Here is a 26,088-nt window from a genome sequence, read left to right on the forward strand (position 1 = left end):
TTCAGTCAATGGTTCGAGAAGAAAGGCGTTTCAACGTGTCCAGATGCGCGCACTCAGCAGCTTTACACGCTGAATGGGTTTATAGCCGAGCTCCAAATTCGTCCGTACTCCAATATCTGCCGTGGGATTCAGTTTGAGTCCACATGTAAAACTGCACGTGGCTTTGGGAGCTATTTCGTTCCACAATCATTATAATAATAATCTCCTCGAACGGTTTACCTGTTAACTTGCCTGTCTGGACTCTGACTGCAATCTATTTTTTCTGCAGTGTTCTCAACTTCCACTTACTCAAGAAAGTCCAAGCCAGTGAACCTTTCGAGAGAAACTTCCCAGCCTAAGCAGCTTCTCCATATAGATTTACTGTATATCCATAAACGGCACAGTACTTTCAGAAGCACACGTAAAACCTCTTAACCACGCAGTTGTTTTTTGCGCTAGAGCAACCTTCTCGATGAACCGCCCAACTTCATATATCCATTACGTCAGCCACAGAACAAGATGCGTGCGTTCGTGCACGCATCCCATTCGCCTCGCCACCATGCATTCACTACAAATCCCAAAATCCTCCGCGAAGTACGCTTGCTCAATACGCCAAACTGCCTGTTAAAACTACAGCCTGTTGGCTATTCAGTTGGATGGGAACTACACTTCCCAGTAGTTTCGCACATGCGTGTGTAAGGTTTCCAAGCCATTTAAATCTTGTTTGCAAAATGGCTTCGCAGGTCGGTGTGGTTCGCGTAAAAGTGGAAGAAAAGGTGAGAGACAGTCTGGATAAAACAGCCAAAGAGAAAAAGAAAAAGAAAAAAAGGGAGTGCTCGCCCTCCGCGGATAAGCGGGAGAGATCCGAGAAAGAAGCGAAAAAAGTCAAGCTGCATCACCACCATCAACATGTTCAACAACAGCTGCCCCAGCCGCAGTCACAACAACACATCCCTCAGCCCCGCTACGCCTCGGAGCAAGCCCCCCTCCAGCAACATCACCACCACAGCGCCAAGAAGGAGCCGCTGTTCACCGGATCCCCGAGGATGGTGGTAACCCCGCACCAGGAGCACAAGCCTCTGCCGCCCGTGTTGCCGCAGGTGCCCACGGGGCTGTTCACCTTCACTCCGCTCAAACTGGCCAAGGCCAAGAGCCACTGCAAGGAGAAGCACGGCGACAAAGACCCCAGACTCAAACCCAAGAAGGAGAACAGCGAGAGCAACGTGAAGACGGCTCCGAGCAAGAAGAAGAAAGGTAACGAAGCCAGAGCAGGGGACCCCGGCGCTGCCCCCTCGCTGGAAGGCGTCCCGGTGAACTTGGCTCCGCGCTGGCGCACTTGACACACGGCGGAGAGGCGCCGCTTGCTCCCGGCCGTGTGTCAGCTTTACTTTTCTTCGAGCACGTGTGAAATAAAACTGTCCGCTGCTTTAAACTCCTTTCGCGGTTTCCCTAACGCGTAAACAGAGTCAAGTGTGGTGCAACAGAAATTATGGTTACAGCGTGGTAGGAAAAAAAAAGGAGGGTTATGGTCAAATATGCCACAGACCAGAGAGCGCCGAGTAGTACAAGGCAAGAAGATAGTAGAGCAGAGGTGAAATGTAAAAACGCTGTGCCAATCTAACGTATTTGCATAAATGTTTTGATAAATGCGTTTATGATAAAGACGCAATAGCAGGAAAGTGCTATTACAGTGCTGTTTCAGAAGAGGGAAGTACCTCGCTCATTCAGCTTGACCAGCTGTTGCTATTGATATTGGTAGTTTTGATCAAACTGCCTAGTATTACCGATTTAAGTGTGTTCTTATCTTTTGTTTTTGTTAAACGGTGCGCTCAAGGGATTAATGATATCAGGTGATGTGGCTCATTGCTGTGGGGAGCAAAATAATGTTTTGTGTAAAAACAGGTCTATAGCACGTAAGATCAGAATAAAGGTGTCGAACGTGGAGGCCAAGCAGCCCACATAACTGGATTGGTTCAAGTGATCCGAGAACCTCAAACCGCTGTGAAATATAATCCGTAGTCTGTTACACGGTTCTGTGAGCCCCATTCTCTGAAATAATTGCAGGTAGATAGATGATAACATGGGGGCCGATCAACACGGCTGCAGTGAACAGTAGGTCGACCTGCTAGCGTTCTTTAAAACATCTTCTCTGAAGGCAATTTCAGTCTTTATTGATCTGAGTTAGTGAACTGCGAAAGTAGTTAAAGAGCGTGAGCAGTAATGTCTCTGTAGAAACGTCAGGGACTGTATATGTGATGCTGGTGCTGTATTTTTCAATTTTGCTGAACACTTGAATTTAAACAATATGAGTTGACTTAGCTATTTCGATGTTCTTGTTACTTTGCGCTTTTCATATCTCCATGATATAATCTGTATATAATGCTTCCTTTTTTGTTTAATTTATTGACTAGGTGAATCTTTGTTTCATGGTTTTGGCCTTTATTGCTTAAGGATACAGTTGGGTGCAGTGAAAAAGTATGAGGCCAAAGCTTTACTGCATAGCGCAGGAATATAGCAATGCAATGAGATTTTCAGTGGGCACAACGATAACATACGCAGCAATTATAGCAAATGAGCTGAAGGATTGCAATGCAATACACCCGAGTAGCTGATTGTAATGGATATAAAACAAGTACCTGCTTAACTTGTTGTGGCATTAGGGGATACACACAACAGTCTCGTTGGAAATGAAAATGATGTGTAGACGTACGTTGTTAGGACAGGAATGTAAATCTGATGACGTGGTTGGATGACTGGAGATCAGTCTGGATTTCTGTCAACCCATTTCCGTTCAAGTCATGGCATGACAAAAACACACGAACTACAAACTAGAAGGCACAGGTGGAAGCTATGTGGAAGTGCGTTTAAAGGCGACGATAGCTGGCACTTCTTTATCCAGAGGGTTGCCGGAGTATGGATCCAGCTGTCCGGCCATACGGTTGAAACGTGTCTGAGAAGCGGCTGGACGCGATTCTTGGATCAGTTAACTACGGGCTACCAAATGGGCTGCATGGCCTCCTCTCGTTGGTAACCTCTTTCCCTCTGTTATTGTAACCGTTTTCTTTCCTCCCTCCCGTTCAGAGGCGCGTGATGAGAACGGCAAAACGCCGCCAGCAGACGAGTACCTGCTGAAGAAGATGAAGAAGAAGAAGAAGAAAAAGCACCGGGAGGACGAGCGCGGTAAGCGGCTCAAGATGTACAACAAGGAGGTCCAGACGGTGTGTGCGGGCCTGACCGGGCTCGCCCCTGATGCCGAGGTGCCTCAGGGGCTGCCCGACTCCGCCATCAAGTACCTCAAAGACGAGCGGCTGTGCCAGCCGGGCCTGGGGACGGATGAGTACCGCACGCCCAACGGGGTGCAGATCCCCTTCCTCTCGCACCACGACCACTTCATCCGCAGCACCTGCCTCCAGACCGGCACCAAGTACGGCCGCTTCATCCACGAGGAGCGCCAGCCCAACGGGGGCGCCGAGGTCCTCCACGCCTACATGGACGAGCTGTCCTTCCTGCCGCCGGCCGAGATGGAGCGCTTCGCCGAGGAGTTCCTGCGCCTCACGTTCAGCGAGAGCGAGAAGAACGCCGCCCGCTACGCACTGGCCGTGGTGCACGGCGCCGCGGCCTACCTGCCCGACTTCCTCGACTACTTTGCCTTCAACTTCCCCAGCACGCCGGTCAAGATAGAGATCCTGGGAAAGAAGGATATTGAGACCACCACTATCTCCAACTTCCACTCTCAGGTGAGCGTGATGCTCTTCTGCTCTTAGCCATAATGATTAACTGCATCTTATCCTAACCAAGGTAATAGTGCCCTTGTGTTATGTCCTGGAACTGACTTTCCTGCAGTAGTCTTTAGCGAGAGAGGTAAACAGTTCAAGATGTACAACCGGGAGGTCCAGGCGTCCATGTGTAATCAGATTCTTATTGTTAATGAGACTTTGGATTGGAGTCTATGATTCAGACTTAAATTGGACTCATCCAGAGTTTGTTGGCTCATTAAGTCACAGACTCTACCTTCTGTGACTCTAGGATTCAGACACTAGAACAGCTCTTCTCTGTTTTATTTTCCATAAAGTTGAAGTTAATTTTTGTGCCTCTAAAAGACTGTCTAGGAAGACAGAGTGACTGTTTTAGAAAGACTCTAGATTACTGAAGTTTAAGCACTGTGCTTTTTCACCTCTTGGAGAGCCATGGGATCGATGGAAGAAAGTTGTGTGTTTGTTGTCAGGTTTTCTGCACATATGGATTTTGGCGACATCTGCATAGAAATGAGAACTGTTATAATAATGGCAAGCAGTAAGTAACATGTAGATTTTAGAAAGAATGGGACCGACTCCAGAACCTTGCAGAATACCAGCTTGTTATAAAGAGTGAACAATGGCAAATTAGAACAAATTGTTTCCTGTTCATTAAATGGGATTTAAGACACTGCAAGAAACCTCAGAATAACATGGGCAACCATACTACCAGTGTGTTCTAAATTGCTAATGCTTAATTATGTATTAAGGGAAAAACTTGATGATCCATGAATGCAGGGAAACAGAGAGCGCTACACATAATTATGAGAAAAATGATCTGTGCAGGTTCGCCACCAAAGTATTCTTAACAGATTCTTTCCATCATTATACAGTTTCAAAAATCTTAGAAGATGATAAGAAAACTCTAGCACCAAACAAAGGAGACTCTAGCATTCAGGAAAAGCACCAAAGTGCAGAACGTAATCTGATGCACAGCTCTCTTCAAAAGATTGTCAAACTCTCAGATCTGTTTCGGGTGTCAGTTTCAATTTCTGGAGTGCCTAGTGGCTTCTGTTTTTTTTCTTCCCCTCCTGAATACTCAGTTGATCAGTTTACCTAATAATGTTCTTTGTAAGTAATTATAAAAAGATTTTAAGAAATATTCTTTAAATATCAATATTCACTCCATTAAAGGTGAATGTATCTCTAAACACTGTGTAACCATTCATTACTTTTATGTAGTTAATTGAACATTGGGTCATTTGAAACACAGAAGACACTGGCTAGGGTAGGTACTGAGTCTGACACCCCTGGTCTTAATAAACCATGTGCAGTTGTTTCTTAATTACATCCATTCTGTTGGTGATTCAAACATTTATTCTCCAATCACCTGGACTCTTATCTGTCCAGGCCCCAGGGAGCTGAAATATTTGCCACAAATTAAGTCTGTTTGTGAAGGCTGTTTTATAAGATTAATAATTAAAAAACGAAACAAATATGCCACTCATATTTAATCATTTATTTAAAAGGCTCATTATGCAGAATAATCAGGTTGTGGGAATGTGTGATTTTGATTCAATGTTTTAAATGGCTCAACTCTGTCTTTAAGTTAGGGACTTAACTATATACTGTTGATAATATTTACATTAATGTTAATGTGTACATAAAGATTGTTTTTAGAATACAGTAATATGTCAGCAGTATAGATATTCCTATAGGACTGGGTTGGTGGATTTGCTGAGAAGACATGAGCAAATCACAACACACAGAAAGCGGTCATCAGCATGCACTGACAAATGAGGAGTGGTATTACAAACCCTGCTTTCTCTGGGCAGTTATTAGGTCTTAAAATGGGATTGGTTGCTTTTATTACAACGTGTGAAGACAATTGTGGGCAGTTGTCATCTCACCTGTGAAAAGAAAGTGTTTACACCAGATCCACAACAGTTACCTCATACTCATCCATTCATCTGTATTTGGCAGTAGGGGTTGTCCTGTGCAGCAATGTTACCTTTGCTTTTGCTAAACCTGGGTGGTTATGCTTTCTTCAGGGTGTTAACGCCCTGAAAACGAATGGTGTTTGTGAATTGGAGGCAAAGGTCAGTAACAACGGTTTAGCAGTTTCTATTGGCAGAGTGACATAGTTCAGCTATACAATAGAGTCAGCTCCTGGCAAGCAACCAGTGCAAACCTACTCAGGAGTTCACATGAGTAATGTGTAAAGCATTATAGCTCTGTTTTACTGTGTTACCAAAGAACCTATACATTATTGACAGAAAGCTTATTGTGACATTGTTTATCGGCTTGGTTGATGTCTGGTGGCACCGAAGTTATCTTGTAACTGGAACAGGAGGGAAGGGGACAGGTGCAATGTGGAGAGATCACACACGTTTCTTGCATCTTCCCAATCCAGTCTCTTCAAACGCTGATTTTAAGAAAACAATACAACCAATGTAGCAGTTCATTTGAACTTGTCTGAGCTGCCAGCAATTTATATAGCTGACGCAGAATTCTTTCAGGGGACAGATGACCTAGCCAATGCAAGGTCATCCTTCACTATCTGGGGAAAATTTTGGGATCTAACCAGATTGCGCCTTGCATTGTTGTTGTTTTTCGGTAGTCCTGGATGCTGCTGAGAGAGTGCACTCATCTGCTGTAAAAATCCTCCCTAGCACAGACATAGAGTATCATCTTTGTCTAGTTTTTGCTTATTCAATAAGCTTTAGTATTATTAATTTTGAGACCATATTTAAATGTTGACAGTTCGGCATCCTTATTTCCCCATGGATGCCAGATCGTAAAGCTTTTAAAATATTAGGAATATGAGGACTGTTGTAAATCAGCCACACGTTTCTTGCATCTTCCCAATCCAGTCTCTTCAAACGCTGATTTTAAGAAAACAATACAACCAGTGTAGCAGTTCATTTGAACTTGTCTGAGCTACCAGCAATTTATATAGCTGACGCAGAATTTTTTCAGAGATGGGTCATTTGGGGTTAGTTTCATGCAGTGTGGCTGCTTTAATATTTTCTGGATTCAAGATGGCAGCCTGAAATTAAAGGGTGCTCGGATTTCAGTCTTGCTGAAATAAAACTAGAGAACTATTGACGTGGACAGAAGAAGGCTCCACAGATAATGTGTTGCTGTCATTTCACAACAAGCTCTTCTTTTCTGCTGCGTGTACTCTTCTAGCCTCCCATGGTGAATACCCACAGCAGGTGGCTGAGAGTAGCTGACAAAAAGGAGTATTTTCAAAACAGCCAAGATAATGTCAGTGTCAAAACAGGTCCCCTCTTTCCCCTCTTTCAGTGTGATTAATAACATTTCATGTTATGAGATAATCATGATTCTTCATGTTTATGATCATCAGGTGATCCCACAGTTTGGATCACCACTGGAGGAATTTCTTAAGCCTTTTCTGATTGGGAGGTTTGTGACTGGGGTGTTGGCAGTTCTCCCATCTGATTGGTGTGTTGAAGCTGTAGGCAGGTATTAGCTTCATGAGGGGGATTCTCCGTGTAGCCTTACTCCTTTTCACCTTCTCAGGTTTACTTGTCGTTTGTCAAGATTTCCTTTGAGAAATATGGAATTTTAGTATTTTAAAACTAGCTGTGCTATTTTAGGTTTGCGCCTTTTCTATTTGGCTTTAAGCGAATTACATTTATACCCATTTATACTGATGTGGGTTTTAAGGGAGCAATCTGTGTGAAGTGACTTGCTTGCATGTTTCTCCTTGGAATGAACCCACAACCTTACAGCTATGAGTCCAGAACCTTAACCACAGCTCCACACTGCTATACATTTTTACTACTGTATTTACACAATGCAGTATTAGTGCTCTGCACTCTGTGCTTTTTTTAAATGCCGTATCTACATTTTACAATATTAAACAAACAGTACAAATATTGAATTTACTTAATGCTTTTTTAGCACTCCCCACTGTATCCTGTTTACTTGATTTTCATGGCTTGCAACAGAGATACAGAGTAGTGAACAGATGTAGTGCCCGGCCTGTTTGGCCTCAGACCTTGTGCTGAACACTTAACAGACGAGTCTTTGTGTTGTCCCTGCAGGTCAACCGCACGTATTGCTCTGGCACCTACCGGGCCGGTCCGATGAGACAGATCAGCCTTGTTGGGGCTGTGGACGAAGAGGTGGGGGACTATTTCCCAGAGTTCCTCGACATGCTGGAAGAATCCCCCTTTCTAAAGGTCAGTCGTTCATGCCCTGACTTAATTCCACTCATTGCAGAGAGATGTGAAAATCTGTGTTTGTTAGCATTTGTGCACAAGGCTATAAATGCAAAGAGTATGTGATGAGTAGAGTATGAAGAGCTATATATTTGTAAATTCTAATTCACATATTTGTGATAGCATGCCTTGTGCCTTGTGTGTAAATGTGTTCCTCCTTTGGCTGGGGGCAGATGACGTTGCCCTGGGGCAGCCTGTCCAGCCTGAAGCTGGACTGCCGCTCTCAGAGTGATGACGGTCCCATCATGTGGGTCAGGCCAGGAGAGCAGATGGTACCGACGGCAGACATGCCAAAGTCCCCCTTCAAACGGCGCAGGTAAGCCCACTGCCCCTCTCCAGGGCAGTGCCCTTTTTCCCTTCATGTATTAAAATCTTGTGCTTTTAATAAAAAGAGAGGTCAGGGTTCTTATCAAATACTTTTGAAAAAGTGAGTTACTTTGATTACCTTTTACAGTATCCCGTATTTCCTTACAGGGAAAGAAACCAATTGGAATAGTTAAATGCCACATTTTGAGATGCTGTTGTAAAAGTTCCCTTTCAAAATTTAATTTGACAAAATTGAGTCTTTATTACTCTTTTTGCAATTAGTTCAGCATGGAAGAAGGCATTTAAGAATGCAGCCTCAGGTTCGCTGGGCGACACCTGTTGTAGTTCTGAAGCTGAATGGTCGGTTCGTGTTTTTTCTCCCTTGCTGCAAAGGTCAATGAACGAGATCAAGAACCTGCACTACCTGCCTCGGACCAGCGAGCCGCGGGAGGTGCTGTTCGAGGACAGGACGCGGGCCCACGCCGACCACGTGGGCCAGAGCTTCGACTGGCAGAGCACAGCGGCGGTGGGAGTGCTGAAGGCCGTGCAGTTTGGAGAATGGTGCGTCGAAGCCCCCCCCAGCTCCCCAGTCTGCTCTCACAGCACATGCAGTAAAAGCTTTACTTACCAGAGTGCTTCACTAAACTGGATTTTCTCCATAAGCCAATGCAAGGTCATCCTTCACTATCTGGGGAAAATTTTGGGATCTAACCAGATTGCGCCTTGTCCTGGATGCTGCTGAGAGAGTGCACTCATCTGCTGTAAAAATCCTCCCTAGCACAGATATAGAGTATCATCTTTGTCTAGTTTTTGCTTATTCAATAAGCTTTAGTAGTATTAATTTTGAGACCATATTTAAATGTTGACAGTTCGGCATCCCTATTTCCCCATGGATGCCAGATCGTAAAGCTTTTAAAATATTAGGAATATGAGGACTGTTGTAAATCAGCCACTTTGGCTTTTACTAGTTTGGATGTGCTGCAGAGCTGAACAACATAAAATGGCAAAATAGATGTGGTGGAGTTTAAGGCACACCATGATTTGTATTACACTGGAAAAAAGCTTAAAGCATAAAAGTGTAATTTTTGAATACCAGTATATGGTAAATAACTGTAATAAATATTCAGACTTAATAAAAATAAAAATTAGAAGTGGGCATAAATACTTTCACTTGCTCTGTATTAATTTGAGTAAAGGCACATTGCTTTTTTTAAAATCTTTTATTTAAACCCAGTGTTCAGTTAAATCCTTCACCAGTTCTACTAAATACTGCTGGTATTCCATATTCTCAAATTTCATTTTTTCTCAGAGATATTGCCCAGTGTTCATCGCTAGCTAAAATCTTGATATAAATGCGTTTTTGGACTATAAAGCATCTCGAGTAATGGCGACACTAAATGTGTTTCACTGCATTTGACCAGTTTTTGCTATTCACATCACAAATCATAAGCATTTAAGTCAAATGGAAAGTCTGGGGGGCATTTTTGAGGAAGAGAGTGTACTTTGCACATTGGTAGATTTGGTAATTGAATTAACAACAATGTCATAAAAGCATTAGAACATAGGAAGCCCATTTACCATTTTTGCTGGTAAATAGACGAACAGTTTAACTTACAAATTGCCAGTTATTTTGTGCCATATATCCACCTAGTTCGGCATCACAAACTGTCTTTATGCCCCGGCTCTCTGTGACGATTCCTGTGTGCAGGTGGGGAGAAGGTGGAAGTGCCTCTGTGATCTTCCCACCTTCGGAGACATTATTCTTCTGAAATACTGCAAGCTCTGTAATGATACACAGGAAGATTTGCAACTAGAACAGAGGTGTGCCCCTCACTGACCTTGCCTCAGTTTTGCGGGCGACTCCTAAATCTCTCTATACAAGTGGGGCCATGGAGACAGACCTGAGCCAGTGCTGAGCCTTGTACAGACATTATTGCCTTTTGTACAATTGTCTGGACAGCAGTACTCAACCTGCAGCTGGACTGAGCTTCTTTAGCATTCCACTCCCTGTAGGTTTTACTTTTCTTTTCTTGAAGTTTCAACTAGTGAATCCGGGGGGAAACCTCTTCTCTGTCTATAGAAATCCCTTTTTTCTTTTCTAGGTGCTTCTAATCTTAATTTTCCCATGCATTCCCATGCAGTTGTTGGGCTGAAAGAGGATGGACTTGGTCAATAGCATTCTAGATTTTGAATAGCAGAATCAAGTCCCCAGCTAATCTTTTCTGTTCAGTTTTAAAGAGATTTGTTTCTCTTAATCTGAGTATCACATCTCTTTCACTCTATGAATTCATCTGGTTACTCTTCTTTGCACTGTCTCTAGTGCAGCCCTTCTCTGTCTTTTAGTGTGACAACTAAAACTGAATACAATATTCCAAACAAATGTTTCTTATATTTGTAGTTGCTTTGCATTATTTTGGAGCACGTTGTCAGAGCTCTCTTGGATTACAGCTCAGACTGTAATTTACCAGAGTTTTCCAGGTATTTCTGTTGTGTCCCTGCTCGTTATTAGACTTTATTACATTTAAATGGATCTTAGACCATTTACACACATTCTAAAATGAGCCTTCAACAAGCAATGGTGGTTTTTTTGTGTTTCAGGAGTGACCGACCTCGGATAACCAAAGATGTGGTCTGCTTCCATGCTGAAGACTTCAGCGAAGTGGTACAGAGACTTCAGTTAGACCTGTATGAGCCTCCAGTGTCTCAGGTAGGAGCCACAGAGAAAAGAGACAAAAGTCTAGAAAAGTGTCTGTGCCAGGAATGTTTTGTAAAGTCTTCTGACTGAGATCATTATAAACAGGTTGGCTGCTGGTTGTCGAGCAAAAATAAAAATTTGTTAATGTCATCTAAGTCCTACTTTGACTTGCGTAGTAATGTAGTGGTGCATTTTAAATACTGAAGTATTTAAGAATTGGAAATGCCACCACAAAGACCAGGCAAAGTCGAGTTTCTAGTTTGAGTCCTGATGGAGTTGTGTGCCGCCCATGATCAGGGGGCACCTTATTGACGCTGGAATCGCCCACATAGTGCCCGAGATCTGGAGGATTTTCATCAGACTGCTACATAGCAGCTCCCTGTCATGGGCCACAGTCCCTCAAGGCTGCCTTGCAGAGAGCAGGCAGGCGCTTATTGGGAAGTCCCCGTTTCGCTTCGCAGATGAAAAAGAGGCGTCCAGCTCGATGACTCGGCCTAGGAGGAGAACGTGTTTGTCTTCGGATGGCAGAGGTCAGTACACAGCAGCGTTAGGATGCATAGCTCAGGGCGGTTTGATGTGATCTGAGAGATGATGTGATCCCAAGAATGGTAGTTTCGGAAACTAATGAGGAAGAGGAGTCTGAGCGAGATCCTGCTAGGGCTGCTTGTTTTTGGTGAACGACTTTAACGATCAGCTGCATGCTTCGCTTTCACAGTGTGTCCAATGGGTGGACGATGCCAAACTGAACCAGCTGCGAAGGGAAGGAATCCGCTACGCCAGGGTCCAGCTGTGCGACGACGACATTTACTTCATCCCACGCAACGTCATCCACCAGTTTAAAACTGTGTCTGCGGTCTGCAGCCTAGCCTGGCACATCCGTCTGAAACAGTACCACCCTGAGGCCGAGGGCTCGGCGAGTGCAGAGCGCGACCGGAACTGTTCCGAGTGCAGCGCTCCTAAGGACACGGACGCCAAAGCGCCCAGCTCGGCCCCGCAATCGGAGCTGGCGGGAGCTGAGGCACATAGGCAGCCTTTGTCAAACAAGCCCCTGTTTCAGAAGCCAGCGACACCACCCAGAGAGCCCAGGGCGGCCACCCAGGATGCCAAAATACCACCACCACCCCCCTCCCACCCGGAGCCAGCCAGATCCTTGGTACCACAGATGGACACACTTCCTCAGAGCCCAGGCAGCCTATCAGGACACTGCAACTCCCAGCCTGACCCATCCCATTCTACCCAATAGCACCAACCTGTTACTGACGTCAGTTGTTTTTTTTAGGGGAAGTGGGTATTTAAAGAAAAGGCATTGATTCTGCATAATAATGACATACCACAGTGTCAAAAAGAAATGTGGGACTTTTTATATACAAGCTGATTGTATACATTTTTTAAACTAAATATAATGGATTGTTTTAAAAACAAGAACTTGGAACTACTTGTTTCCAGTTTATATAAACATAGAGACCATTAATATAGAAGTCAGTGAAATTTCGGTGTTTTATGTTCATGGAAAAAAAAATCAGTAGCATATTTGAAAGACCTGAGGTTTTCTTAAAGGGTTTCATATTTTAATCTTTACAAAATACAAAAAATGTAATATCATTGTGCTGTTTGGTTTGTTTCCGTTGATAAACGGCATTTATTCTTTTAACCACGACTGCTCCCGTTAGTCCAAAGAAGGTGTTTTTTTTATATAAGTTTGGAGTTGCCAGTTTTTCTTTATGAGGTGAGACCCAGTTTGGCATTACCCATTACCCATTGCTTATTTACACCTTGGCACAGAGCGTCCACTCCTGTGCTGGGCGAGGAGGAGGGGCGCAGAGGCTAATTCTGACGCACTCACCTGTGGAGGCGGTGGGCAGGGTCAGTACCTCTTTGGAACGTGGCATGTTCTTCCCCGATGTCACTGCAAATCCGCAGGAGTCGCTGATTTGCCGAGAGCAGAGAGAAGTCCCAGCTTTGCTGCCTTGCTTGAACCGCTGCACGACGGTCTACTGACGTGACCCAGAATTACAGATTTCTCAGTCATTGAGCTTGGACTGCACTCTTGGGAGCCTTCCATAGGCGTCTTTGCTAGCTGGGCATCTGTGGAAGGTGTCCATTCGGCTTGGTACTGATACTCAGCCCTGCTGTCCACACCATATCTTCATCTCCTCCAGGCTGCTAGGAGGCAAAGCTGCAGTGACTGGAACAATAGGTGGCTTTACTAAACAAGGTAGTGCATCAGGTGCAAAACCGTGATCATCCGAAAGTCTTAAAGAGGAGTGAATCGCCTTTTCTGTCTCCTGCAGACATGAACTTGCCTGCTTGTAGTTTTCCCATTGAAGGATGTTGTTGCATATTTGTTTCAGGAAGATGTTTTCTTTCTGGAATAAAAACAAATTGAAGTTTTTGTTCCTGCAGAAATAGTCTTTTTCTGTGTCACAATTGAGTTCAACACAAGTTAAAAGCACTAGTCACAAAGCAGAAATGAGCTGGGGGGGAAAAGCTACTGAAGAGGCCCATCATGGTCTGTTTGGGAGTGTAACAGCAGTCATTGACATTGGTTGAGTTATTTTCTGAGCCCCCCGCCCTTTCATTACAGACTTGAAATCACTTGCAAACATGAGCTTTTCCTTCAGTCTCAGATGTACCGTCTATAAAAGTTCTGTGAGCTTCAGAATTGTGCATTATGGATCTGTGGCACTGGGTGAAACCCTGTGGTACTCTTCGAGGAGTGAAGTTGAATGGAAGATGGTTTTCTTTCAGTTCTCAGTGATAAAAAAAATAGTGGTCCTTCTTGTACACCAAAACCTTTCAAAATAACAGTCCCTGTTCTTAAATGAATGCAAATGAAGATTGCATAAAGAAGGGAAACACCTCCTTTTCGTCAGGGCAGTGATGAGACTGTTCTGTGGGCGTGGTCACGCAATGGATCACTTCTGAACCATCTGGTTGTTTTTAGGCTCGCAGTTTTTGCTCCTTTTGAAGTAACGTTTTAAGATTGTATTAATCTCTCAGGAACTCTGGGCACAAGTCCATCAGCTCCTTCCCAGCAGGGGAAGGGGGATTTTTTAAAGGGAAATAAGGATAGGGGAGGAGAATAAACTCTTTACAGTTCCTGTGTTCTGCGGTAATGAAAAGGTTTCCCTGCTGGGAACTTAATGATTGAACAGCGCCCTTGGTGGCGATAGGTTTGAAATTTCAGTCACGGCTGAGCTGTCTTGTCTCTAGCTTGATGCTTTTCTGTCTCAGGGGCTTGAGAAGGAGTGACCAGAAAGGGCTTTGATGTAAGGGTTTTCAATAATGTGTTGACATGCTTTAAAATGTGTATAAATACTGGGCCTGTGGACAATGGAGAGCACTTAGGATTGATTGAAATTGGAAAAATATAATTCTCCAGGTTGCTTAGAATGAAAACCTGGATTTTGTTTTGCCTTTATTCAAAAGCATTTTAAATATTTTGTTTTTCTCTGTAATATTTCATGAGCTTTAACATAGGCTGCACAAAGTATTGACTTCTCCCAGGCATTTTCCTTTTATATACCTTTTATATACCATTGTAAGTGTTTTTAAATGTTTCAAAAGTACAAATTGTTTTCATGTTTGATACCTGATGACCATGGGTGTCATGTATCGTATATTATCTTTAACCAAGGAAAAAAATACTTTTTTGCACAATGTCAAGAGGGTTCTTGTAACCAATGTGTTTTTATATTCTGTTCAAAGAGTTGGCAGCTAACATTTGTTCTCCAGTGTGTGGGGTCAGCAATAGTCTGCATTCAGTGTTTTATTCGAATAGGAAAATGTTCCCATGGCAATTTTAATTAATCTAAATTTTCTCTATTGACCATCACCTAAAAGCAATGCAGAGTGTGCTACTGTTGATGTGTTCCTTTATAATGATGTCTTTTATTATGTATAGATGTTCTCCTTAGGTTAAGTCCTTTGCTTTCCTTTATTTTGTAAATGTACTTATCTCCACATGTTAAATAGTTTTCAGTGCACTGATAACATTGTGGACTTTTGGTACGTTTTCATTCAACATAGCCACCAAGCTTATATGAAGAAAAATCTAATGGCTTTTGAAATTGAAAAGTGAGTGCAATTGTAGTTAGGAGTAATACTGTATGTGTGATTAGTCACTGTCGATTCGAGATTTCTGTATTGCTCATGCACTTTGTACATGCTCATTTTAGGGCACTGTTTTATTTCACCAAAAGCGATACACTTAAGCAGGTGGTAAATACTTGCTGGTTGAACCCAGCTCTTGCGCCCTCAAAATTAATGCATCTTCAAAGCATGCCTCTTAGATAGTTACTGATGTCTGGATCTTTTTCAAAATGAAATTATTTCCTTGTCCACTGCCTTGCTTCCCAGAGGGGTTTTGGTGACACTTTGGCACTCTGAAGGCTCATGGGGTTTCCGGCTTAGCCTTTTTTATTCCTCTGTAAAAACCCTGCCTTGTTTTAGAATAGAGATTTATTTAGTGTTTTTTTTTTTAATCCCATGTCATTTTAAAAGTTAAAATACATAATGTTCAAAGGGAATCCAAACAATTGAACTCTACAAAGTCTTTAGCCCCAGATAAGATTAAAAGGAATAGGGAGCTGTTCTGACTTTATTTTAGTTTGGTTTTCTAGACAGTACTGTCTCTTTCATGTGAGTTTGCCTGGAGAACAAGGCATGCTTTGTGTAACCGTATTTTCAATAATAGTTCTTGTTGATTTCTGTATAAAAAGGTTTTTCTATGTACTATTAAAAAAGAAAAAGTAATGTGTAGTATGAGGATAATAGTTAACCTTTTTTGGATGAATATAGCCCTTTAACATTTACTAGAATACTGTAAAAGTGTGAATCTTTTCAACTCCTTTCTATGAAAAAAAACCTCATGCAAGATGGAATGCATAGTCATTTTTCTTGTATTTTTTTAAATAAATCATTTTAAAAATGTGAATTCTGACTTTTTAAGGGCATCATAAAAAGACATTGGGATCAGAATGCATTCAAATATGATGCAGGCATTGTGATAAACAGAAAATGGAAGGAAGAACATTTGTGATATATTTTATTTGCCATTATTTATTACAGTAGACTGGATGAAGAAGGCTTGTACTAGACAGTAATGTGCACTGACTAAAATATGTTATAGTGGGAGACCAAATGAGCAGGTTTATTGATGATGTTTTAGTCGGCATAATACACTTAATCTTTTTAAAAATACATCCTTGCCTTCAAATTATTTTCATAACCTGTATCCTCCCTATTTCATATCCTTTACCCTTATAAAGACATATCCTACCCTTATAAAGACATCCTACCCAGTTGGAATTTTGAAACCCATCTAACAGTGTTGTAGTCTAGGACTCCAGCCATTAGGATTGATAATCCAGTGGTTTTCTGTCTTAACAAAGAGGTTCCCAATCCTGGTTTTAGGGATTTACGCCTGCTGATTACTGTTACACCTGAGCTCTTTGTTAAATAATTGAACTCTTAATAGGTTTAATTAGAGCTCTTTGTTTTTTGTTCTTAGACATATTGGAGGATGCATTTTAAGTACAGCATTTCTTAAGTAACTGAGCTGAAAAAAAACTACTTGTTGGTACAAAAGGATTCATTTAAGTAAAGAGCTCAGCTAAAATGAAAGAACAATGAAGCTGCAATAAAGGTGAGTCAGTCCCCAGAACCAGGATTGGGTACCCCTGCCTTGTGTTATAAGCAGTTCTTCACCTGGGAGCTGTCAAATTTATCCCTTTATGTTAAACGGGATCAGTTTATTCTTCCTCCACAGGCTCTGTGGATTCTGGAGCGGAGTTGGCAACCTCTTTGTCTGGTCTATAACTAGACTCCAGAAGCACAGCTTCAGCTTTTGAAGATCTCTTTAAATCAGCCATAGTTAAATATCTTGAATAATTTGCCCAATTAAGTTAATGAACGGTTCACTTTTCTCATTAAGAGCTGGGGTGGTACAAAAGCTCAAAGACACACTGGCTTTCCACAACAGCTGTGCACTGTGAGTTTAAAGTCTAGTTTCAATTCTGTAGCAGTAAAGAGCCGGATAAAATGCATTATTGCACAGTAAATCAATACTGTGTTGGGTGTCGAGGGAATGTATAAAATTGTATGAAGGGGAGTGCTGTGGTTTTACAGCGCACTGCATATCCTTGCAGTTGGAAAGAATCAATGCATTGTTTAAGAAGATAAATATCCATATTTACATGTTTGGTTTTGTGCAGTATGTAGAACATGTACAGGAATAAGCCCTCATCTTTTTTTGGCTTAAGCATAGATGTAAACAAATGGTGACAAAGGGACACGGACTGTCAAAATCTTTCAGGATGCAAAATGGAGATGTACAGTAGGTCCTGCTGTTTTTTTGCCTTGGATTTCTTGTCATCTCTGCCTGTAAACAAAGATAGCTCTGCAGTTTTGCGGTAGTTTATTACAAGTCTATTGATTTACAAGCTTAGAGATGGATGTTTGGAGGGGAAAACAGTAGTACTAAGTTGGCTTGCAGTTCAGCACTATTATTTTACCTCAAAGTATTTCTGTATATTGTACAGTTGAAAATTAAGGAAACAATACATTCAAGTTAATGATGATGTACATAATTTATAAATAATAGCTCTTGCGGTCTCTAAAATGCTTTCTTCCCATTGCATTACTTATTTTGTATATTATAAAAGTTTGTAACTGCATCCAATTTAACAATATGTAAACATTAAAGCAAACACTACATTCAGGTTTTCTGTACAGTTTGGAAATATTTAAAGAGCCGTTCATCCAGCCATTTTCTAAATGCCACTTCCACTTCAGGGTTGTAGGGGTGCCGGGGACTCCCAGCAAGCAAGGGGTGGAAGACAGGGTACACCCGAGTCTCGGGACGGGATACCAGTCCATTGCAAGGCAAAGCAGCAATGCTAACGACTGCACCACTGTGCTGCCATTCTTTCATCTGAACTTTTATTTCTATATTTTGAGACTTGTTTTCCTGTGTACTTGTTCAGGATCACTGGTTCATCACTTGGAGGAATCTAGGATGTGCAGATTCAGATTATCCTGGAGAGGGGTGTTTGAAATAGGCTTTGAGTCCTAAATCCATGAAAAAAAGTATCTTGTGTAAAGTCAGACTACTGTGATAGATTACACTAGGCTAGCACTGCTAGACTGCTTGTATAATTATTGCTGTCTTTACAAGACCTAACGGTATTATCTCTATCTAGAACTGCAGGAAAGGAAACTCTTACATTCATGGGGAACCAACCAATGCCAATAACATGGGCTGCTTAGACAGCTGCAGCAAGAACAGTATTGTATTCATCGCACATGATTTTAGCAGGTGAGTGTGGTCGTCTTGCCTGAAGGATTTCTAGTCATTTTCTGAAATTGCAAAGTCAGGATCTTTTTCCAGTATCCTGATTTTTTTAAAAAGGTCAGGATGTGTGTAAAGTGTATTTAAAACCATAACAGCAATGAAAATTGAAGATATCCCAGACAGGAAGTCAGTCCTTGGTTTTCACCCTCTCCTGGTAGAGTCTTTTTCGAGCTTCTGGAGCAGCTGTGCATTTTCCTCAATAACCGAGTCCTTCTTTTCACACCCATGCCTCTGGGGATTTCCGTGGACCTTTTGGTTTGGAAAAGCGATTCCCAAATCCTGAAATGAGAAGGGGATTTCTGGGGTGAGTACTACAGTACATGCTGTGCATGCTGCCTGGGAAAAAGGGAGCCCTCTTGTGGAGAAGTTTGAAATGTTTAGATGTCAAAGCTAGGCAATGCAATGATGCAAGGAAGCAGTACGGAAACATGTTAAAAATGCTGTGGAACATGAAGATGAGCTAGTCAGTGGCATTTATGTCCTACAAGAGGGATGCTGTGGAAGGGGGAGATCTGAAGTGTTTGGCTGCAGTCATTGCTTACAAATTGTGTCACAAAAAACATACCGAATTTAAACCCAGAGCTCCCGTTGTGCGAAGGAGGTTCAGAGGTGTTCGATTCTGGAGTTGTGGTGTTCTTTGCTACAAGAGAGACATCATTTTTACAAACAAAGTATGTTTGACAGATTAGCACATCCTTTCACGTCTAATCCATCAACAGTATGTACAAATGAGAAAGGAGACTCACTTTTTCTCTTCAGAAACCTCAGGCTCTGCAGAGAGAAAAGCGGAAGAGAGCTGATGGCCCATGCCTTTAAAAATTTCGTTGTAAGCAGTATAAAAAAACAGGTCCTGTCAATCTTTCACACTTATGACAAACTTCTCAGTGAAAAAGACAAGTATGAAATTAATAAAAAAAATGTTTTTTCAGTAGCTGAGACATGGAGATATTTTATTCTGAGCCAGCACAGTCCCAGGGTCCATGCTACACATGGCTCTTGTAAATATGGCTATACATTTTGACTTGTATGTATTGCAGACAAAGACGAATGAGGCATAGGTGCAGACATCTTTTGATGTTGCTCCTGGGTTATGAGTCAGAAGACACTAAAACTGAAAACATACACAAGTAATCATACTGAACCAGCTGCTACGTAATGGAGAGCACTAGTCTAGAATGAACAACAGCTGAATTTGATCAGCATATTCAGAGATCAAGGTGTCACACATTGTTCTCTTTTGCCTTGCGTGTATAAACTATCTTCATGTATTCATATCATTGGTGAACATGATATGAGTAAGGCCTTTAGCTATGTAATTTTAATAATAATAATTATGTATTAGCTGTTTATATGTTTAAATTGATCATTTTAACTCCTTGTATTTATACAGTACACTTTATCCCAAAGTGTTTTATGTGGTAGGTGGAGACCTACTACAGCCTCCACCAGCTGCATTGAACTGCAGTCAATCTACACTAGTATCTCTACTAAACAGTAGGTCAGATGGAGAAATGAGACAATGCTTCACCTATTGAATAGAGGGAGAAATTTAGGTAGACCAGACTATGCAAGGCCAAGCTCTTAGGAAGACTGCCATGGACTTTTTCAGAGCAAAGTAATCAGAACCACAGTTTATTATCTCAGTCGAAGGGGAGCACCTCCTATAGCTCAGTGCCCCCATTCTGGTCATGAACATGGAGATTCTAGAGGGAAGATAACCACCTGTTGGTCTACCAACACCATATACACCATTTGGCCCAGCTGCCCCACGACCCTGAATTGAATAAAGTGGTCTAGAAAATGGATGAAATGGATGGATGTTTGGTTTTCCAGAATAGGTCTCCCATCCCACCATTAACCTGGCCCAGCATTGTTTGTCTCCAGTGATCATACAATGTCAAGCTAGAGGGCTAGAAAGCTGCTGTTTGAGCCCAAGGGAGAGTTCTTACTTCTCTCCATTTCTATCCCAGTATTTACCAAAATTGAACTTTAACGTTTTATTTAGAGACTCAAACTGTTATGGTCTCCCTGCGTGCCTTACCTTAGACCGAGAGATACTGGACAGAGATTTGGAGGTGCTCTTGTTTTGGAGGTCCTCCGATGACATGCCAGGTACTGCCAGGGGCCTGCCGTCTGCAGAAGGCATTTCTACGGGTACAGAACCAGAACACAAGGAGACGTTTAACTTGAGAGGTTTGGGAATGCAGGATTTTGGTGAGAGACTCTTCTGTGTATTGGTACCTAACCGAATTGTGAAGAGTGAGTTTCTCACTCACCATTTCCTGCAGGCATGGGGACAGCCTGCACGGTGCTATTGTGCACAGCCGGACACACCACAGACAGAGGTTCTGCAAGAAGACACGCACAGCATGGATAAAACACTGCATTGTGGAGTAATGTTTTCATAGAACTCTAGCTTGATGCCATATTTAGACATTGACAAAACACACAAGTAGTTCAAAAATAATATGTGGTGCTACAATTCCAGTGCCATTATTTATTCTTAATATATATACAATTTATACTTAATATTTTGAGAAAAATTAGAAGCCCACTGCTTCTCTTTAAAGCCTAGGAATACCTCAGACAGAGCTTACTAACTTATAATTAGTAGGCACAATACAGTTCATTGAAACACAGGCATGTTAGGTCAGGTTTTCCAATCTGGGTCCTTTTGGCTGCTGTGGCTTTCTATGTCTCTTTAAAACAGCAGCACCTGTACAGCTGGGAGAAGCTGTAAAATGGTTACAGGTAAGCCTGTATCTAGCTGTTTTAAGTGGAATATAAATCTGCAGGCATGCTGGTCCTCTTAAGACCAACCCTGAAGTGTAGGTGTACTAAGGCTTCACCCTTTTCTAGTAATTAAAACACCTTACAGTTTCTTAGCCAGGAAGGGTCTTGGCTGTCCTCTGCTGGAATATCAAGTTATTGCTTTTTTAAGTCGAATATTGTGTTAAGGCATCTGAAGCCATACAAGACCTAAACAAGCAAAAAGTTAATTACTTACCAAGTTTTGAACTTTTACCTTTAACGCTCTGAAAGAGAGGCAGTTTGAAAGACATGAGTGTATTTTGACGGAGAAAAAAACAATGGATATTATTTTTCTTTGATGCTGGGACATGTGCTACAAAATATCAACAAATATATTTTTTTAAATGACATCTGTTCTTATGCACTATTTATATATATCTAACATAATATTAAATATATTGGACACAGTATTATGCCCTAGGTTCACATTTAGTCCAGTTCTTCTTGTTATATTCTTATTTTTTCTTATTTTTACAAGGGCAAAATTAATAGAGATAGAAAAGTTGGCCATGGCTGTCTTTCAGAGTCAGGACAGTAAAACAAAGCATATGCTCAACACTGAGAACTGACCTTGCCTTAGGGCAGGCAGGTCAGTTTTGTTAATGAAGTTTTATCATCTCTAAATTTATAATATAATAAATTGCCAGCAGCCATATCGCCCTGCAACTCACAACTGGCAACCCACTGAAGCTATGCAGGTGTGAGCCTGGTCAGTACCTTAGTTGGAAAAACTAAGGTTGTTGCTGGAAGAGGTGTTAGTGGGGCCGGCAGGGGGCGCTCACCCTGCGGTCCATGTGGGTCCTAATGCCCAAGTATAGTGACGGGGACACTATACTGTGAACAGGCGCCATCCTTCGGATGAGACATAAAACTGAGGTCCTGACTCTCTGTGGTCATTAAAAATCCCAGGGCGTTTCTCGAAAAGAGTAGGGGTGTAACCCTGGCTTCCTGGCCAAATTTCTCATTGGCCCTTACCAATCATGGCCTCCTAATAATCCCTATCTACTTTATGAACTGGCTTCATTACTCTGCTCTCCTCCCCACTGATAGCTGATGTGTGGTGAGCGTTCTGGCGCACTATGGCTATCATCGCATCATCCAGGTGGATGCTGTACATTGGTGGTGGTGGAGGGGAGTCCCCATTACCTGTAAAGAGCTTTGAGTGGAGTGTCCAGAAAAGCGCTATGTAAGTGTAGGCAATTATTATTATTATTAAATTTAGATTTTTTCCCATAATGATTTAATTACATGAAAGGTCTTTCCAGCTTCTGTTCAACAACGTGAAGTAAGAAGCACCTGAAGTAGATGAGGATGTTGCTAATTCTAATAATACATTTTTAATAAACACAAAGCTTTGTACAACAACACACACATAAAATACTGAACAGAAGAAAAAAACAAAACAAACAGAAAAACACTGTGAGTAGACACAATAAAACCAAGAGTAAAATTAAACTAATCATTAGATGCCTGGCAAATAAACAGTTCTTTAAGCAAGTTTTAAAAATGTCAACAATTTCCATTTCTAACGGATTAGGACACCGACAAAAGATCTTAGTGTGGCTTAGAAGAGTGATCTGCCATGGCAGATGATGATGACAAGGAATCGTGCTTACCTTGCTACGAATCTTCATTGTCTCTAGAAGTTTCTTTGGCTGAGAGTTTCCACACCACTCCGAGGAGGTTCCGATTTTCTGAACTTGTATGGCAGGCTGTAGCTGAGAGGAATCTAACACAGGGAACAGCATCTCACCTGCTGATAATGGTGCTATAAATGTCGGGAGAAGCAGTGAGGCTTGTATGAGAGAGTTGTATGTAGCCTAACAGCAATGAATGAGGCAAACTCTGTAAGGACTCAAACTATCTGCTCATTGTTTTTAATAATAGTCTTTGGTATTGAAAGGGAAAATTAAGAGGATAGAAGGTCTGGTGTCTTAATGTAGGTTCCTGGTTCTTACACTGGCTCACTGTACTGTTGTATCCAGCACTGAAAGAGCGGTTATTACAGTATATGTAACTCATTATGTAAGTCAATGTGGATCAAGGTGACCAATCATCATTTTCAGTCTGGGTTTAGGACCCTCCAATTGCAAGAGCTCAAAAGAGACAGGCTGGCTTTCAAAACGTTTTGTGAAGAATTATATTATCATTTGCATTAGAGTTCGCTGAATTGCTCTCAGTTTTTTGGACTACGCAGTTTTTAACCCCTGTGTGGATCCGTTCAGTGTAATTTTTGACATGTGATATTGAAAGCCTGTTTGGAGTTTGTATGTTATCTCAGTGATCGTGTGGGTTTCCTCCAGTGCTCCAGTTTCCTCCCACAGCCCAGATTGCTCATGGATATTGGTAGGTTAATTGGATGGATAGATATTGGAAGCTGAACCCGATGCTGTGTGAAGGAGAGAATTGAGTCCTCTGTATGACGTGCAAACTCTGTAGAGTTCAGTTCAGTTTGTCATATGCACAAGTGCAATGAAATGCGTATTTGTACGTATGCTCCAATACAAAGAATACAAAGACATTAAGAGAATGTCATTAAACATTAACATTAAGACATTAAGCGAAAGAGTACAAAGACATTAAGTGAGATCAATACCTTTGTAAAACCACAGCGTAAATAATAGTGACATCAAGACTTCCTGTGGCTGGAAAGTTGCAGGTTCGTATCCCGCGGCTGGCAGAGGAATCCTACTCTGTTGGGCCCCTGAGTAAGGCCCTTAACCCCAACTGCTCCAGGGGCACCGTATAAATGGCTGACCCTGCGCTCTGACCCCAAGCTTCTCTCCCTGTCTGTGTGTCTCATGGAGAGCAAGTTGGGGGTATGCGAAAAAATACAAATTCCTAATACAAGAAATTGTATATGGCCAATAAAGTGATCTTATCTCATCTAAGACAGGAGCTCGACCGAGCATGAAGCCTTGTTATACAGCATGATACATACAAGCCATAGGAAACAGCAGAAAAACATTCATAGGAAAAATATGATAAACAGCTGAAGTTCACAGTGCCATAGTGAAAGTCACTCACCCTGTTCCAGAGCGAGAACAAAGGACTCAGGAGTTCGTTCCGGGAGGGGAGGACCGACAGATGATGGGGATTCTGGACAAAAAGGCAGGTTTATCAGAAAAGACGGGGGAACGGAAACAGCAGTTCGTCTCCAGAATATCCTTCAAAGCCCCTGCACTGCCACCCTGTATACTCAGCACTTCCTGAGACATTCTGGCATCTGCCGGCACTTTGTTTTTCTGACATTAATAATACAGAGATACTGTAGGAGTTGCATAAAAGAGTTTAATTTGGAGGGAAAAATAGCACTTATATCAATACAATTATATTTAAATAGGACAAAATAGCTAATTTCCTTTTTGGGGGAAAACGTCTGCTCTGTAGTAGACGTATCAGATGGGCAGTTTGCCTGTGGTGTCTCCGATGAGACCCATTCATTCACGCTGCCGGTGGCTGCAGGACAGGTATATTTACTGGACCTCTCCTATTAACACGCAATGCTTACCTGCCACTGCTGGGGCAGGAGCAGGGGGAGCAGGCTGCACGGGGACAAGTGTAGGTATGGAGGCAGAGGGAGCCACTGGAACAGCACAGAGAAGACAGTGGTCAGTGACTGGACCGTCCCCAGAGGCTAATTCTTCAGACCGTACAGATTGAGATCCAAGCGTGTTTTAGATTTTAGGAGAAACCACAGAACTCAGCTCAAGCTTCAACATGATTACATATTTCTATATGTAACAGTACATATTAAAATTGTGTATTTTCTACATATATTAATGAAAGAGAAACCAATACCTATACATGGTACTGAAAGCTGTTTCTTTAAAGTTTAAAAAGAAGAATGATTTTTAATTAACTTACCAAATAATGAAAATCTTGCTTTTAAGCTCTGGAAAAAATAATAGGTAAACTTAATTATTTAGCCTTGAGGGATAAGCCTGCAGTAGTATATTGCCTATAGTGGTATGTCTATTAGGATTATAGAGCAAGGACTCTGTGGGTATCACTATCACTTCCAGTCGTAGAAGAATCATCATCACTTCAGAGTAGAAGAATAATCATCTCCGCCATACTGACTGCGATTTGAAGGCAGTCACTGGTACCTATTGCCCTTACCACACAGAAAATCACAGTATCTTACCTAAGATGAAATATTGCTGTGCTTGTTCATTTCTTTCTGTCTGTTTTAGGTGATATTTTTCCACTGAACTGTACAGATCTGACTGAATCTTGAGCTTAAAACACCAATTAAAATATCCTTCTCAGCGGAGGCCACTTAAGTCAACATGTATATTTCCAATTTTTGTAGTTTTATAATCCACAACAGGGGTAGGTCATGAGATACTTATGATAAAGATTTACTTTGCTCCGTCTCCATGATTTGCTGGATTCTGAGACGTCCTTTTGTTCGGAGTTCCCACACCATTCCAGAGACGTGCCCACTTTTGGATTATGTGTGGGAGGCTGGGTCTGGGACTCTGCCTTTGCAAAATCTGCAGAAAAGACAGATGTTTGGAGTCTGTCTGCCAGTGTCTGCTATGGAAACAGCCATACAGCTGATTCTTAGAGCACAGTATGACAAGAAACCTGAAGTGAAAACAAGGTTCCACACTAAGCAAGATTCTGAAAAGCCTATCATTTACCAGTCTTAAAGTACAGAAGCAAAACTATTTTGAATTTTCTGTTCCCTATCTTGTTTCGATGGCTTTATGCTTTAGATTTCTGCTTTGGTGTGAGTGATAGTTGATTTTCTCAGGTGAGATACCTGCTTGTGGCCAATAGTGACTTCTGTCATAACATTTTTAGTAGCCTGTGTGGAAGAAGGCCAATCAAATTACTTACACTTTTCCAGAAGGAGTTTATGTGCATAAATAGATACTGTGTAACTCACAAAACAAGCACAGATGGCCAAGTCAGCATTTATCTTCCACAAGTTTTTTATGGTGTGCCCTG

General features: G+C 41.9%; 2 protein-coding genes across 8 annotated transcripts in view; one reads left to right on the forward strand and one right to left on the reverse strand.

The window, feature by feature from the left end:
* Window positions 1-685: 685 nt before the first annotated feature.
* On the forward strand, window positions 686-15,900 carry rsbn1 (round spermatid basic protein 1). The gene is made up of 7 exons (XM_088640174.1): window positions 686-1,233; window positions 3,061-3,716; window positions 7,787-7,924; window positions 8,137-8,279; window positions 8,663-8,830; window positions 10,868-10,976; window positions 11,680-15,900. The coding sequence occupies exons 1-7, from the start codon at window positions 711-713 to the stop codon at window positions 12,205-12,207; spliced, it is 2,265 nt and encodes a 754-aa protein (XP_088496300.1). The 5' UTR covers window positions 686-710; the 3' UTR covers window positions 12,208-15,900.
* A 97-nt stretch (window positions 15,901-15,997) lies between these two features.
* The window catches only part of LOC148658676 (tyrosine-protein phosphatase non-receptor type 22-like), a 35,661-nt gene continuing 25,570 nt past the window's right edge, over window positions 15,998-26,088 (reverse strand). For 4 of the 7 annotated variants that reach the window (XM_088640167.1, XM_088640171.1, XM_088640166.1 and 1 more), the window contains exons 17-27: window positions 25,498-25,628; window positions 24,997-25,024; window positions 24,641-24,715; window positions 24,157-24,228; window positions 22,746-22,897; window positions 21,326-21,353; window positions 20,595-20,666; window positions 20,360-20,466; window positions 19,065-19,089; window positions 18,884-18,958; window positions 15,998-18,597 (exon numbers count right to left, since the gene is read on the reverse strand). In XM_088640167.1, coding sequence (XP_088496293.1) covers window positions 18,536-18,597; window positions 18,884-18,958; window positions 19,065-19,089; window positions 20,360-20,466; window positions 20,595-20,666; window positions 21,326-21,353; window positions 22,746-22,897; window positions 24,157-24,228; window positions 24,641-24,715; window positions 24,997-25,024; window positions 25,498-25,628 — 827 coding nt within the window. In that variant the 3' untranslated portion in view covers window positions 15,998-18,535. The remainder of the gene's footprint in view (window positions 18,598-18,883; window positions 18,959-19,064; window positions 19,090-20,359; window positions 20,467-20,594; window positions 20,667-21,325; window positions 21,354-22,745; window positions 22,898-24,156; window positions 24,229-24,640; window positions 24,716-24,996; window positions 25,025-25,497; window positions 25,629-26,088) is intronic. The other 3 variants (XM_088640172.1, XM_088640168.1, XM_088640173.1) reach the window with 3 other exon arrangements.

Source organism: Lepisosteus platostomus, chromosome 7 (assembly GCF_059453375.1).
Source record: "Lepisosteus platostomus isolate fLepPlt1 chromosome 7, fLepPlt1.hap1, whole genome shotgun sequence".
Lineage (NCBI taxonomy): Eukaryota > Metazoa > Chordata > Actinopteri > Semionotiformes > Lepisosteidae > Lepisosteus > Lepisosteus platostomus.

Bases quoted from the DNA above. Each gene is read 5' to 3' on its own strand.
- rsbn1 (XM_088640174.1), top strand. From the start codon at position 711: ATGGCTTCGCAGGTCGGTGTGGTTCGCGTAAAAGTGGAAGAAAAGGTG. The intron at 3,717-7,786 runs GTGAGCGTGATG...TTGTCCCTGCAG, and splicing joins TCTCCAACTTCCACTCTCAG to GTCAACCGCACGTATTGCTC. The intron at 8,280-8,662 runs GTAAGCCCACTG...CTTGCTGCAAAG, and splicing joins TCCCCCTTCAAACGGCGCAG to GTCAATGAACGAGATCAAGA.